The following is a 16,078-nucleotide window of genomic DNA, read 5'->3' as shown; positions in this document are numbered from 1 at the left end:
GTGTGAGAACAGCCTGCTGCTGCTGCAGGGACCGCAGGCACACCTGCTTCTGTGAAATGCCACGCTGTGTTCGGTGTCAGCTACACACACGCAACTTGTGATTGTGCTACGTGTGGAAACCAACCACGGGACACTTATAAAGACAATTCTAATAAATAACTGAGGAAGTAAAGCATGGAAGAAGGCCTTTGAACCTATCCTTTGTTCGCAATTAACCTTTGTAAGTCTTAAGTTGGTTTAGGAGCATTTGAATTAAATGACAGGAACTTTTTGCTAGCAGCTAAGCTATAAAGAGTTTTGCAATAATAACCTTTTGAAGTGTAATTTTAGAATATTGCTTGTCGTAAGGATCTTTGAAACTATAGCTTCAGAATATATAAAAAGGAAACATGCTTATCTCAACGCCTTAACGAAACAGTGAAAAGCAGCTTGAGAAAGGAAGATGAACATCAACTCAAGGATTGATAGTTTGCAGGAAGATTCTCTGGCTGCAGCACAGGAAGAAGTGGCAAATCTGGGGGTGGGGAGAGGGGTTAGAAAAGTTCTGTATTTGAGGTAAGGCTTTGGAGACATCCACCAATAGAAATATAATACTCCACCCTGCAAAAATAACTAGTGTGCTGCTGCTGCCGCCTCCGTCTGCTTGGCATGGCATCCCTATAATCCAGATTCCTATAAAAATGTCCACAGATCTCAGGAAATTGTGGGGAGGGGAAATATGCAGGTGCAGAAAGCCCTTTTGTCCTGCAAGCACACCAGACAAGATGAAGGGATAAAAAGTCAGTAAATAACATTTCAAAGGGGAAAAAGAAATTACTATGATGGTCTGACAGGACATTTCAGCGTCATTGAAGTTTAACTGTGTGCACATTTTTCTTCCAAAATGCTGCATTACTATTTTTACTTACAGCATATAACTATCTGGGTAAAGAACCTATGGCAGGTTAAATGTTCATGTAAGACAGTTAGACATTTACTACAATGCAAAGTTATGTCTACACTGAACAGTAACTGTTCTTGGAAAGCTAAAAAAATCCAGAAGTTAGATTACAAGGTAATGTTAGGAGAAAGGGACATGTGGAATTAAAAAGTGGCTCCAATACAGTATTATTTCACCTGAGTGGGCAAAACTGCCCACAAACTGCCTCTTCAACAATTAACTGAAAAGTCTGCTACTTCTTAACTAACAAAATGGAAAAACCTGACAATATAAATATATGTAAAAGAAGAATGCAAGAGACACAAACTGAGTGCCAGTCGAAGCGGATTCTTCTGTAGAGTTTGCCTTTCCATTTCTGAGATGAATGCTGGAGCAGAGCAGCCTAACCTTGAAATGCTGGGTGGTTTTAATTCCAGTGTGGAGGGCTGGGCACTGCATCCCCCCAGGACAGCACTGACTCCTAGGCTAGACCCTGCATGGCTTATAAAATCATTAGTTATGCTGCATTACCAGTTTAAAGAATTGTCAGCTTTAATTCAGAACACCTTCAGTTTTGCTCCAAGCTAAATCATGATGAGCAGCTCATCAGCACTTCACTTATTTTGGGGAATATATAAAAAAATTCTCTACAAGCTCTATAAAAATAAAAAAAAAATAGATTTATCAATTCGATGCTATACTCAAAACATCACTGAAAAGAAAAACCAGGGAAGGGTTTAAATTTGTTAAGCTGGGAGAAGGTTTCAACAAAAATAGCCATAGAAACGTAAGGGTGAATAATGTTCCCAATGCTGTCATTATAAACTGCCCTCCAGAAAGGGCTAAAATGTGCTCCAGATCATCCATGGGCATAATGGGATGCAGCTCTTGACTGAAAAAATAACTTCTCCCGTGAGGTTACTGGAGAAGTATTGGAGTTAAAATAGCCTGCCTTAAATTTGTGTATAAACTGAACACCAGCAACTGCTCCAGACAAGCTCCCCTACAAGCCTTTCTCTGCCTCTAGAAAAAGAGAACTGCTACCATTTTCAAACCGTATAAAAGCTGTCAAAAGGTGCCTTTCTTGTAAGAATTTTAGTTGAAGAAATAAAGGACACTGCTTAGAAGAAAGCTTCAATATTGAAATGCTTAACTGGTTGCCTATCTTTTCATGTGCTTTTCAAAATGTTATTTTTTAATGGTGGCTGTTGCTATGCAACAGAGCAGAATCTCTAAAATCTATTCATGAGTTGTACAAATGGCAGTTTTCAGGACATATTTAACTCTCTCAGTCTATTAAGTCAAAGAAGGAGGATGGGAATCAGAGAACTGTAAGCTCCCAGAGCACAACCCCCACCCAGGGGTACAGCGTGGCTTAAAAAGGGTTTTTCACTGATCATACAATTTTTTTCAATACACTGTTAAGATGAACTAGCTACCTTGCTTTCAAAAAAATTTGAAAAACAGCACTGCTCTGTTAAATAAAATGATATCTATATGCAAAACCAAAAAGTTATGTACATGTTCATTACTTTTTCCCAGAAATGATCAAAGCAATTCAAATTCAGATTTTGCCACAATGGTAGTTATTAAACAAGAGGTGCTGGTCAGGCAGTCACAAATCCAGCTTTAGCATACTCCTGACTTACAGCTGCCTGAAGTTACCATCTTTTGGATGCGACTCCATGCTTTTCAGGCCACTGCAATGCAAAATGAAGTTAATTCACATCAATGTGAACACAAAATCAATGAAGTTATCACAGAACGAGACAAACCTGACTTTCCAATAAAATAAATTATATAAAGTAACCTGGTCAGTAACTGAGATTTAACTGAGGGGCAGAAATAGAATGTTGAGGCACAGTAATTCTCAGTGTGCTCAAAGGTAGTCACAAGCCCAGCTCTTTGCCTGAAGGGTTCCCTCCCTGCCAGCAGCTTCAGAGCATTGGGGATCTGGAAACTGCTCCAAGAGAGTGTGTGAAATTTAGCCCTAAAAAAACAGGCCTATTTTTGGTTGACTCACATCCACTTTTTGCTTCCACTGAAATAAAAGTGACAAACCCAAGCGAAGTACTGGCCTGAAGGACAGCAATCCCCACGAGCAGCAGTGATGGATTGTCAGTGCTGGAATTGCACTTAGAAACCTGGATTCTGAAACAAACAACACTACTTGGCCTAAATCTGAGACTCAAATGCAAACCAAAAGGGTTTTAACTGTTTTTACTGATTCCAGTGGCTCAAGAAACCATTCTAACTTCATCCCAAATATATCAACTCCCTCTGACATGGATCTTTTTCCAGTCTATAACCAGCATTCTGATTATTTAGTGTGTTTACAATTTCAACAACAACCTGAACATGTGTATCTTATAATTTTATATAATTTATTTTATAAACATAATTTATTTTCAATGGTTAAGAATTTTCTATCTCTTATTGTCCCTTTGAAGTCAGTGAGGAAGAGAAACTAAAACCCCTTTCTAAATGTAAGATGCTCTTGTAAATTCCTGGTTTTGCACAAACGCTGGACGGAGATGGGACAGTGTCAGCGGTCACAGGCATCAGGAAAGCTCAGTGAGAGCTGTAAACAAGTGCAGTGATGTCAGGAGGAGCTGGCTGACCCACTGCTGAACTCTGGCTCTGAAGGACACACCAAGTGCCAGATCCCCTTCCCACACATGTGTGCACACACTCCCCCACCCCTCTCGTCAGAAAAGGTGTCACAGAGCAATCTGCCACAGTTGCACACCATCATCCAGGGAAATAAACCCTGGAGCCCCTTTTGATGGCTGAAGACTTTGCTTTTGAAGAGACAAACCTACTTCCACAAGCACATCAAACATAAACACAGCACGGACAGTGGTCCCTAAGGGGCCTGGATCACAATCCAGGAACAAGCAGCAGAAAGCATTGCACAACCAGCACATCCCAAACCCAAAATCAAACGGCTCAATTCAGCAAGGCAGGACTCCTGATTTCCCAGGGGCCTTGGAAATATTCTGACATAATTCCTGACAGCTCACTGCGGCCAGAGCCAGCCCTGAACTGCTCCCATTTGGGAAAGAAGCACTTGTCCCAGCTGGATGCCTTTAATGTCCCACTTGGAAGCATGACCTCGCCTCCTTAAGGCTGACTTTGTCCTCACTGGGAAGGTTTTTTTAGGAGTTGGGTACAGGGAATTTGAGGTTGTAGTCAACATCAAACCAAGCTGCTGAAAGGGGTGTCAGGATTTTCCATTCCCTCTCCACCAAGCTTTGCCCAGGGAAGTGCTGATCAGAGACAAGCTGTCTGTGTTTACTGCCAGCAAGGAGACTGGAATGACAGATCGAAGACAAGCACTAATTTAATGTTCATGCAGAAAATATCTGACTGCCCACTGCTATTGCTGATCCATTCTGTTGAAGAGCATGGGAAGACAAACTGCTCAGTGTCTTTACAGCAACACTCTTCACTCCCGTAATTTAAACTTGGTATATTTGAGATTTTTCTTGAGGCCCAGTAAAAAGATTACCTAAGGATTTCTGCTTTCAGGTAAATGGTGCAAGTTTGTCAGCTCTTCAGACACAAAGAAAATCTTGGGTGTACCTGGTGAATCAAAGGGCAAATAGAACAAACCCCAGTTATAAGCACATAAAAGATCATGGTTTTTTAAGTGGTGACTTCTGTCTTCTAAACGTAGGCCTGGCCATAAAGGAGACATTTGCTCCTTAGTGAAGATTCTAAGAAACACTGAAGTAAGATCTTCAGTGCCTGAAGTCTGACTTTCTGCTACAGGCCAGCACTCACAGAAGTTCAGACAGCAGGATTCTAGTCCAGGACTTACTGGGAAAGAGGACCTACCAAAATGACAAAGAGTACCCATGGATACACCTGCTCAAGAGAAGGGAAGATGAATGACTGAGTGAAAACTCCATCTGCACCCATTTTTCTTGGCTCTTTCACTGAGATAAGGGAAGAAATAAATTATTAGCCAACTGCTACCCCACCTTTATACAGACTCTTTCTGATCTGTAGCCAAAACTGTGTCATACAGGATAATCACAGACATAGTCTTTCCAGGCATCATTTTACCATCTCAAAATATGTACAATTTTATGTTGGTTAAGTGTACTCAGAGGTACAACTGTCACTGGTTACACACTGGGAGCCAGGTTTACCTCACAGGCACACACCTAAAGCACAACTGATTCAGCAGAGCTGCATTTGTGCTTTCAAACATGATTTCATTGCCATAAATAGAGCACTAACACATTTGCTCAGGCAGTGTAAGAGAAATCCCTACATTAACCAAAACAAATAAGCTCTGCAGCACTGCAGTCAGTAAACTGTAATTAAGAAGGTGGCAACATAAGGGCAGCTGTCCACAAAATCCCATTGTAATTATGCGTAGTTTATGGCTAAACTAATGGGATGAACAATTTAAATTAATTACAAACTCTGCCAAGGTACCCATCTATTCCCAAGTCTATTAATTAGAATCAATTTAATCCCCACTGGGATAAAGGTCAAACAACATGTATTTGACCCTTTTCTGCTGGCGTCAGTGTTATCAGCCAATGGATCTGGCAGCGCCTGGGTCTGACTTGTTCGACTCTTGAGGATGTTGACAGGATGCTTTGAAGAACAGAGTCTGGGCCCAGCTAAAAAAATCTCCAATAATTTCTGCTTTATATTCCTGATAAGCACGGGTTTTAAAAGGCCAGAGCTTATTCTCTCTCGGTGGTCAGCTCTGAGGCTGTTGCTCTCTGTCTTGAGGAGTTTTTCTTTTCAGTCTCCCTTTCCTGCAGAAAACCTTATGCAGCAATTGTGTTAGATTTGTGTCTTCATTTTGGGACAGGAATCAAAGTGAAAGCGAACACTGAACACTAACTAGCATTTGTTACTGGATTTTAAAACAAATACGCAAACTTATACTCAACACTTAAATACTCAATAATCATTAGCTGACATTTTCAAACTGCTCAGAGGGAAAGACACCAAATTTCTAGGTCCTTGTCCAATATTATGGGCAGGCAATCAAGAGAACTGTTACTTTTTTTCTTCTCCCCATCATTCCTGCAGAATGAATTAACCATTCTTCAGTGAACATCATTGTCATCTATTTGTCCTAATTCTTCAGGGTTTTTTGGGTTTTTTTTTAACTTGCCTTGATACTTTCATTCCTCTCACGTTACTGTCAGGCCAAGTTCCTGGTATTTGCTCTGGCAGTTTGATGTAAAACCAGATAGTTCTTGATATGCTGACTTTGAATGTTGCTGATGTCTTTGAGAAATGGAACTCAGTGTATTCAGAGTTTTCTAAGTTCCTCCTTTGTAATTTTACTACAGTATCACTCTAATAAAGCAGGTTTCCACAGCAGCCTTCAGAATAATAAAATCTTTGACTCCTTTAAAATGTTTTAGTCAAATGCTTAGGACTGTATGCATGGATTATGGTCACTCTTAAAGCAAATTGCTGTGCCTGGCTAATTAAATCAGACATTAGCTCAACAGCATGTTTGATTCTTTTATAATGCAGTAAAAACTACCTACAGTGCTTCAGATGGAAACAGTTCTACAAGTCTGGGACTTTTTCTAGCCTGTGCCAGAGCCATGACATAAATGCAACATAAATACTCAGCAGCACTTTTACAAGTCACTGTAGGTGATGAAACTACACAAATAAAATAGGGATGAATCACTTCAGATAAGTGGCCTGAAACATCATGGCCCAAAACCTTCCTGCCAGCCCTGAAGTTCAGAAAATCCACCTTTCTCCTTCCTATGGTCCAAATGAGACTGAGAATCCTGGAATCAGGCTATGGCTGAGGCTCTGGACCTCTGGATGTCCTCTGGTCCAACCCCCCACTCAGGATCAAGCACCTCCTCTACTGCTTGGCCAGGTCAGCTCATTTTTAGTTTCACTGCCTCCCCCTCCAGCTTGCCAGTTCTGAGCCTCTGTTTTCACTTTCAAGGTATTCACTTTCACTTTACCCATACTCCCCTCACCTTTCATTTAGCATTAGGTCTACTGCAGCCTTTACCTCCCAGCATTAATTTTTAGAACATCCTGTTTGTTTTCTAACATTCTTCAAAACTACTGCTACTTTTCAAACCCCACCTTAAAACTTCCATTGCTGTGACGCCTCTTCCAAAACTTGAAACTGGCTCAACAAGTGGTGCTGCAGTCTCTGGCTTTCATCAGCAGAGTTCTGTGTTGGTACTCATTGTCACCTTTTGGTTTTTATCTCCACTGTCACATTTATTTATTTTATCCCTGCCAACCCTGAGGTCAGCATCATCTTTTGCTGTTGTTCTTACAGAGCACATTTAGCATCTTTATGCTAAACAGTCTTTGGTGTGAAGTCAGTTTTTGAGGCACTGCAGTGGCATTAATATATAACCTCATCTTTGAAACTTTAAGATTTTTTACAGCATTGGCACAGTCCTTGTATTTAGTGGGAAGCCTCATTTAACTGCCTTGGTGCCAGACCTTCAGCATGTTAAAAAGTGCTGGATCTTGGTGTGCCAACACAGCATGGTCTCAATTGGGACAGTATTTTCTCATTACATCACTGTGTCTTGATGGGAGATGACAAGACTGTAACTCTGCAAGTACCACTTCTTGTTAACATGATTTATTCTCCTTACAACATACCCAGCAACAAAACACAGGTATGTTCCAAATTATAAGTTAAAACAGCTCCAGCCCAAGCTGCTTCACAGACACGAAAGATCTGAGAGCTGATAAATTCTGGCAGTGCCTGCCAGGCAGAGACACTTATTCAGCATTTATTCCAACTGCTGGCCTTGGCACCAGCACCCAGCACAGGCTTCATGCCACGGAAGCCTGGGACTCCAAACAAGGGCTCTTCTGCCCATCCCTAAATCCAATCAACAAAGTAGGGAGCTGCCAACAGGAAGCCATTAAATAAAGCTGCTGTCAGGATGTAATCTTTGGAGAAATAAAGCCTTTCTGGAGACCATAAAGCCACCCCATCAGATCTATGCTCTCATACTTTACCAAAAGTTTCAAATGAATGTATTATTTCATATGACATGGAAAAACATTCACTCCCCAGCTCTTCTCATGTACTTCTGGCTGCTGATAAGTTGTGACATGCTCCACTGGTTCACTGTAAGATTAAGTGCTTAAATTTAAGGAAGATTAAAGTAACCATCATTTAACATATCCCTGAAGCTGCTGCATTCCTATGGTGGTTTCTTTCCAACCACACACACAACAGGAGAGATTAATCACTTACAACCTCATATTTGCACTACAGGTAAGTATGCTCATTACACTAAGATATCTACAGCATAGAAAATGTGCATTTTCCTTTTAGATTACATTATCCTTTTCACACAATGTCAGATTGCCTTTTCCAAATGGTCACTTACTTTTCTGCATTTCACAATGACTGCACAGAAATCCATTAGACACAAGGGCTGTGTGTCATTGTGGTACCATCACAGGGCAGGAAAAGCATTCAGAACGGGGACAGATGCTCACCTGGCAACAGTTTCTTAGCACTGAAATCTAAATAGATATATATATATAAATTTTACACTGAGTCTTTTGAAACCAGGCCACCTTAAATGTAGTGCACCACACTGGCATATTGCACTGGGTAATGTACATCAGAACTGTGCCCATTTCTTTTATAAACCTAATTTTAAAGGCTTTCTAATTTCATCATGTTAAGTCATGATGCCTGTTAAAAACAAGTACATGGTGATTAATCAGTTTCTGAGGAAAATCAGGTCTCTCAGCTCTGAAAGCATGCCATTTCAAACCAGCTCTTTTCCTTCTATCAGGACTAATATTCTCTGGGGTGGCCAGATCAGGTCTAGTCATGTTCTGAGCTGAGAAGGAATGAATGTGTCAGAAATCAGTTATTACTTGCAGAACAAAAGTGTCTCCTTGACAACTGGCCCAGCACACGGGATTTCAAAGCTGACAGAAGCAGGAGGGTTTCCTGGGGTTCCTGCAGGGATCTCATGCTTTCCCATCCCTTCCCCACTGCCCCAGCACACAGTCAGGAATTATACACCTTTGGACATTACAAAAGAAAGGGTTCCAGGTCTGGAACACTAGAGCACATCTGGATGGAGCCTGGGGCATATTCCCATTGCAGTGCACCAGGAATCTGATGCCAGGCAAGAGAAACTCTCCACTGCAGTTTAGCAAGACTCTTCTACAGGCTCTGAAAGTGCAACCAGAGATGAATGTTAGAGAATGCTAATATTTTAAGACATTTTGGAGTAAGAACTCTTACTGAATCCATGGGAGACACTCATAGCTTCTGTCCTGCACCTCAAAAAGAGTCACAGCTCTGAAACAGCAACAGTGGCCTTTGCCCTCATGTCAGGAGATTGGTATTAATATAATATCCAGCTCTAGTCACAGTGCAGTTAATCCTTGATCATACAGCATTAGTATGTGTTATAAAGAAGCTTTTTGAAGGTATATACTAATTCATACAAATGAGGACAATAATATATGGGTCATTCACTTAGGAGCTGGACTCAATAATCCTTATGGGGTCTCTTCCAACTCAGAGTATTCTGTGAAATCTGTGAACTAATATGTCAATGTGATTCATAAAGACCAAAGTGAAATATTCATACACCTACAGATGCAATTTGTGTGGGAAGAGTGTGCCATTGATAAACTCATCTCAAAACTTGCCAAATTTTCCATTACTGGGAGTACAAAGCTAAATTCTATGACCTGATACCATTTTTTTTACATAACCTCTCACCAATACTCTCAGCCTAAACACAAAATAGCCTCAAATCTTACTCAGCTAAATCCCTCCAATTATACAAGGCTTTCAAGCACTTGTAATTCCTCTGAGGTTTTCAGTTCTGCTGGAGAAAGTGAAACACTGAGGGAAACTCCAGGATCCAGCAGCAGTGTGTGCTTGCACAGCTCCCATCCATCCCTTTCTTGGTGCTGCTTCCTCCCTCAACTTCTTCCCATCCCAACTGTACTGAACTGAAAGAGAACAGCACAACCAAACAACAAGAAATCTTCCAAAATGCAGACACTGAGGTCTGACTGAAAAACACTGTTAAAATACTGATAGAAAGAACAGTTGAGATTTCAGGGCTGCTGGGTGTTTCTGAAAGGCCCAAGAAACACTTCCAAGGTCACTGTCAGATAAACAAGAACACTAAATTACATACTAGAGCTGGGGAATCTGTTTCAGTCCTATAATTAACATCTTTTTCAGTTACTTTTATTAGGTTTTGTTGACATTGAGCAATGCAGAATGCCTAAGAACCAAGCATCCCTTTCCGTTCAATCACACCTCAAATTAGATAATCTGTGAACAAAGTAAATTAAAATGACAAGGAAAATTTTTAGAGATCAAAGTTTTCTAAAAGAAAGCCTAACAAAGATCAAGACATACAAAAGACATAGGAATCAAAACTTCTTCACTAGAGACTATCAAAACCAGGGCTGACAACTTGCTGGCAAAGGCACTATAATGAAACTTCTGTAGGAAAAGCAAACGGCTTTGAGGAAAGCAGGCACAGTTTCCCACTCTACTGAGCAGTGAATGAACCCATTCAGCCCCTACACCCCCTGACTGCTCACATCTGCAGAGGGCTGTTCTCCAACACAAGAAATACTGTTCAAAGGGGCCAGTCTTTCCAATATTAACTGGATTATACAGTACAGCTTTTGCAAAACACCATTAGGCTTTGGAAGTGGATTTTTATTTCATAGGCATTAAATCATAAACTCATAAAAGTCTCTCCTTCTCCCATTTCATTAACACAGACATTCTCTGCCATTTTGGCTCACCAGAGTATCAACAGCCATGAGCCTTGACAGAGCTACCAGTGTGTGAGACTGAGGCAGAGGTGATGCTTCATGGACCAAATACTTTTAAGGTACAGTCAAATTCTCAAGAGTTAAAGCAAGCAACAGTGAGGATTTTGAATTTTGCAAGCAGCCAAGAAGGGACTGCAAGCAGAAAGTTAATTTCTCCAGCAATTCAGCCACAGCAGAGTAGCTTCTCAGCCGGCACTTATGAATCTGGACACATCTCTGGGAAGTTGGATTACAACACTTGAGCACTTCCGGAGAAAAGTCAGTGCTGTTCATCCCTCATAATAACACTAACATGTCCTGGATCATCTGTAACCACTTCATCCCTGCATACAGCTCATTTACATGCTCTTGGCTTTTTCCAGAAGTGCTCCAGGAAGCATTTCAATACACAGTGCCTCCCAGGACCAAGTAGTTCTTGACAACTACTTGAAATTACAAACGGAGTATGGATCCTTTGGCCTCTCAGGGTACACTTGAACAGGAATCATCTGATGATTAAAGTCTCTCATTGCCTAAAAATTGCTGGCAGTCTTAATTGAAAAAAAAAAAACAGAACATACACTTCTGAAGCTGCAAATAGAACTGGCACTGCTTTGTGCCCTTATTGGCTATTTCTGTTGTTGGGCAACAACAGATAGAACAAGAGGACACAGTCTCAAGCTGCGCCAAGGGAGATACAGGCTAGACTTCAGGAGGAAGTTTTTTACAGAAAGAGTGGTCAAATACTGGAATCATATGCCCAGGGAGGTGGTGGAGTCACCATCCCTGAGTGCGTTTAAAAAAAGACTGGATGTGGCACTTGGTGCCATGACCTAGTTGAGGTGTTAGAACATGGGTTGGACTCAATGATCTTAAAGGTCCCTTCCAACCTAGAAATTCTGTGATTCTGTGATTCTTTGGAGAGGCCAACGAACAACTTTGAGAAAAGAAACATCACTTGAGAAGGAAATGTCTCCTAGACATTTACCTAAGTCACATTTGAGGCACAATGGCAGAGCAATGGGGGTAAAGAATGGGAATCAGGATGGATTTACAAGATCATGCCCAAGAGACTTCCATTCCATTAGATTGAGAATTTTAGTCTCCATGCTCATCAGTCAAGCACAAGACATTGTATTTCCATTTGCATAAACACTTTTGGGATTTATTTCTTGTCATCTTCATAGCCTGAAACGCAAGATCAAATTTTACAGTAGAGGAGTTGCAGATGTGACAATTCATAATCTTGTGAAATACAACATTTGCCACCTTGCTTGAAAACGGCTCCGATACATCTCACTTGTGAGCAACAAAACCAGCCTCTGAAACTGAGTGTAAGATGAAATCCCACCCGGTCTAATTACCAGAGAAGTTTCATAGCCTCACAGTCCCAACTAACTTATCTTTCTGAAGATTCTAATCTCAAAAATATGGTTATATATCGCCGCCTACCTCCAAAACCCCGCCACTATGTCTGTGTGCGCAGGCGCTGGGAGCGCTTGGTCAGGACACGCTGCACACCCTCCACCTGAGCCTGAGCCCGTGGCACTGCTGCCAGCCCCCTCCATGGCATGCTGGGCTTGGCCCCAGAATTCCATGCCCTTGCTGGAAGTCTTTCTCTAAACTTGGAATATGGTGACTACACCACCTGATGATCAGAATCTAAGTTATTAATTATGATCAATAATTCAAGATTTGCATGTTGCTGTATGCTAGTTAACAGTGTTAAATGGGAAAAACAGTCAGTTTTCACAAGCCTTATCAAAAGATGACTTGCTAGACGCTCCAAGGCTTTTTCATTTCTTTTTGATTGTCAAATGCAAAGTGTAAAATTGAAGAGGAGTGCCAAGCAGAAGGTTGTGCATGGTACATGGCGACTGCACAAAATCCACAAATTTAGGGTTGAGCACAGAAGCAGGAAAGAAATGAAATCTCATAGCAAAGGGAATGGAAACTACCACATGGAGGTAAAATTAGCATTAAAACTACTAAGGAGATGAAGCCAACTTTGCTGTTCTCACCACAGGCTGGCAGGCAGTGCCCCTGCCAGGGGGATCAGAACTTGCTGAGTGCCATATGTGACTGACTGGACACCATGCTGTAACTGCAAAGAAAATCTAATTCAAATTGACTCAATGCAAAGACAAACACCTTGATGACGCACATGAAAACATCCCAAAAGGCAAAACACTCCAAAGTTCTAACCAATAACTAGCAACACACAGCATTTCAGAACATGGTATGAGACGAGTACAAAGGTTCCCAATAATTATTCTCACATATTCCATATTTTTTCCTTATATAATACATAGAGATTTTGTACTGAAATACAAATAGATAGGACATAGAGATTGAATACAGTCTCTGTCTGTTTACAGTAATTCCATCCTCAGCTCTCTCTCAAAACAGCCCAGTCTCCTTTTGGCCCCTGTCCCCTGGCTCCTCAGGGCCATTGTTCAGCTCCCAGCTCAACTGCAGCAAAACAGCTCTTAAATGTGCTGTGGAAATGGTAGCACTTTAATGCCAGCGCTCAGCATAGCAACCAGCCACTCTAAATAAATAAATAATGAAGCCTGGTATTCCAACAGATAATATAAATACACCTTCAGCAAATTTCTTGGGTCCAAAGGTCAATCAACTTGTTTGCTCTGACTCCCAGAATGTGTAAATCTCAACATGATGTTTAAACACAAACACAGACAAACATCAAAGTTCAATGCTGACATATTTTACACCTCAGAGTTACATGCCAGAATAGCTCTGTACCACACAGAGAAAACTGTAATGCATGTGTAAGGAAGTGATAAAACCCTATCCTGAACTAAATCCAATTTTTTTTCTTTAAATAGCGTCTCATTCTGTATTTTTCCTCTTCTTTCTTCTCTATTTATTCTCATTCATCCTCTCACACAGAGAAGTATTTATGCAGCTGTCTAATTTCACAAGTCCTCCCCTAAATTACCAATAAAATGGGAGATGAAAGTTTCCATCCTAACACTCATTTCAGGGATGTCTGTTTCTGCATCCCTGACTGATTCACTAATAGGAACATACCTGTATTTACAAAACCACGGCATTTCAAGGTAAACCACCAGTTCCTGAGCAAGAGCATGGACCCACCAGCTACACTGGCACTTCTGGGCTGCTGTGCAGACCGGCCACTCTCAGCCCCTCTCCTAAAGGAAATGTGCAAATAAATAATCCCACAGCTTCCACTCAAGCTGTGCTCTTCTTGCCGGGTTCTCATTCATTTTCCCCTTGAACAGCTCTGGGCTGTCCAAAAATGAAATACAAGGGACTTCAGGAAGCACAAGGAATTAATTTCACGAATGGAAACCCAGCAGGGTGAAAGGGATCACTTCTCCCCACTGTCCCAGAGCCACCTGTCCCTCTCCTCTGGGAGATCCTGGTAGATGAGGGCTCGCTGTGCATGATGCCCATGCCCAGCAGTGCCAGGAAGCAGCAATGGAAGTGAGCACCGGCTCCATGCACAGAATTGCTCAGCTCTCCTTCCCCTGCCGCAGGAATCCTGGGCTGAGGCAAAACCCTGTCCTTTGTCAGCAGAGGGGGATTCACGAGGGGGATCTTCCTCACAATCGCGTTTGCACGGCTGGGATGGGGAAAGGCAGGACGCAGCGAAGGAGGAGCGGGCAACTTCTGAAACGCAACTGATGCAACAACTCAGTCCTGCAAAAGGAGAGCTTCTCTCGCCTTTTCCCACCGGTCCCACCTAGAGGTGGGGCAGCAGGGCTCGGTGGCAGAGCAGCAGGTGGGCTCTCCCCCTCCCCTCCCGGCTCACCTTCCTGGCTCCTCTCCTGGCGAATTCCCGGGCCAGGTGCCGGCCGATGCCGCGGCCCCCGCCGGTGACCAGCACGTTCTCCCGGGACAGGTCTCGCAGCTTGGGCGGCAGCACCAGGCACACGGCAGCTTTCACCACCAGATACACCATCTGCACCGGGAACAGCAGCAGGGCGCCCAGCCGCTTCCAGATCATCCTCTTCTCCCAGGCAAAGTTCTCTTCCAAACCGCCACAAAACCAAGGTGACAGAGAAAGAAAAGCAATACCCTTCATGCACCCCCAGATGGGTGACAATTCTTCAACCCCCTTCCAAAACTTGGGGGCAAGAGGTCCTTGGATTGGAAAAATCCTTCCCTCCCCCTAAAAAAAAAAATGGGGGTAGGAGTAAAGTAGTGCAGAAGACCAAGTCACTCCCCTGTTTCTTGATCGGTGTCCTCTGGGATTGTCACACGCAGGTAAAACAGCTTCCTTGCTCTTTAACTGGAAAGCTTTTTTTTAATGAGGGGAAAAAAAAAAAGTAGAATTAAAAGTAACCATACATCCCTCCGCTGCAAAGACCCACATAAAAATCCAGTATCCAAACGAAAGGCTTGTATATTTAGAAAAATAAAATAAAGCAGCCTATGTCTCCAAATTTCAGCCCGCAGTGCCTTCCAGGCAGCTCATTTCTATTCTTAGACTCAGGAAATTGCTTAAATAAGATAGAATTGCCAGGACCTTCTTTTTAAGAAAGGCTCTATTCAGGGTGAGGTTGTTGTTTTTGTTTTAGTATCTATAAATATCTATAGACGCTCTGTCCTGAGCCGGTTGCAAAGGCTGAGCCGGTCACTGCCTCTCTCTGCCCCCTCTCCCGGTTTTTTCACTTGGAGTGTCTGATCACAGAGCAGGAATTACGCCGTGCACTAGTTCAGCTCTGGCTCTTACTCATTTCTGCCTATTGCCGTCTCTGCCGCTCAGGGCCGCGGCGCTGGGGAGGTTTTATACCCCATTAATCCTGATTGACAGTTAAAGTGTCGGGGCGATTTCACTACTGTTCCTGGGAGTGGCTCTGCTCTGCCCTCCCCCGCCGGCCGCCGCCGCGCCGCCAGCTCGCTGCGGCTGGGCGGGCGCTGCCAGCGCGGCCGAGAGGGCCGGCCGCGGGCAAAAGGGCCAGCCGCGGGCACCCTGGGTCACCTGTGGGCAAAAGGGCCTGCCCCGGGCACCCTGGGCCAGCCGCGGGCACCCTGGGTCACCTGCGGGCACCCTGGGTCACCTGTGGGCAAAAGGGCCACCTGTGGGCACTCTGGGCCATTTGTGGGCAGTCTGGGCTTGCTGCAGGCACCCTGGGCCACCTGCAGCCAGCAGGGCCATTTGCGGGCAGTCTGGGCCAGCTGTGGGCACCCTGAGTCACCTGTGGGCAAAAGGGCCAGCCGCGGGCACCCTGGGCCAGCCGCAGGCAGCCTGGGTCACCTGCGGGCAAAAGGGCCAGCTGCGGGCACCCTGGGTCACCTGCGGGCAAAAGGGCGAGCCGCGGGCACCCTGGGTCACCTGTGGGCACCCTGGGTCATCTGCGGGCA

At 43.3% G+C, this 16,078-nt stretch overlaps 1 protein-coding gene across 2 annotated transcripts in view; it reads right to left on the bottom strand.

Moving 5' to 3' along the window:
• DHRS3 (dehydrogenase/reductase 3) overlaps positions 1 to 15,486 on the bottom strand; it is a 29,014-nt gene extending 13,528 nt beyond the window's left edge. Inside the window, exon 1 of one of the 2 annotated variants that reach the window (XM_041476591.1) lies at positions 14,523 to 15,486. In XM_041476591.1, the coding sequence (XP_041332525.1) occupies positions 14,523 to 14,795 (273 nt within the window). In that variant the 5' untranslated portion in view covers positions 14,796 to 15,486. Of the gene's footprint in view, positions 1 to 7,018; positions 7,040 to 14,522 lie in introns of those variants that run through there. The other variant, XM_041476592.1, reaches the window with a different exon arrangement.
• Between the last annotated feature and the right edge of the window lie 592 nt (positions 15,487 to 16,078).

This window comes from Pyrgilauda ruficollis, unplaced genomic scaffold (assembly GCF_017590135.1).
Source record: "Pyrgilauda ruficollis isolate IOZ18807 unplaced genomic scaffold, ASM1759013v1 scaffold39, whole genome shotgun sequence".
Taxonomy (NCBI): domain Eukaryota; kingdom Metazoa; phylum Chordata; class Aves; order Passeriformes; family Passeridae; genus Pyrgilauda; species Pyrgilauda ruficollis.
The sequence above is the reverse complement of the archived record's forward strand: the minus strand, read 5'-3'. Positions and strand labels throughout refer to the sequence as shown.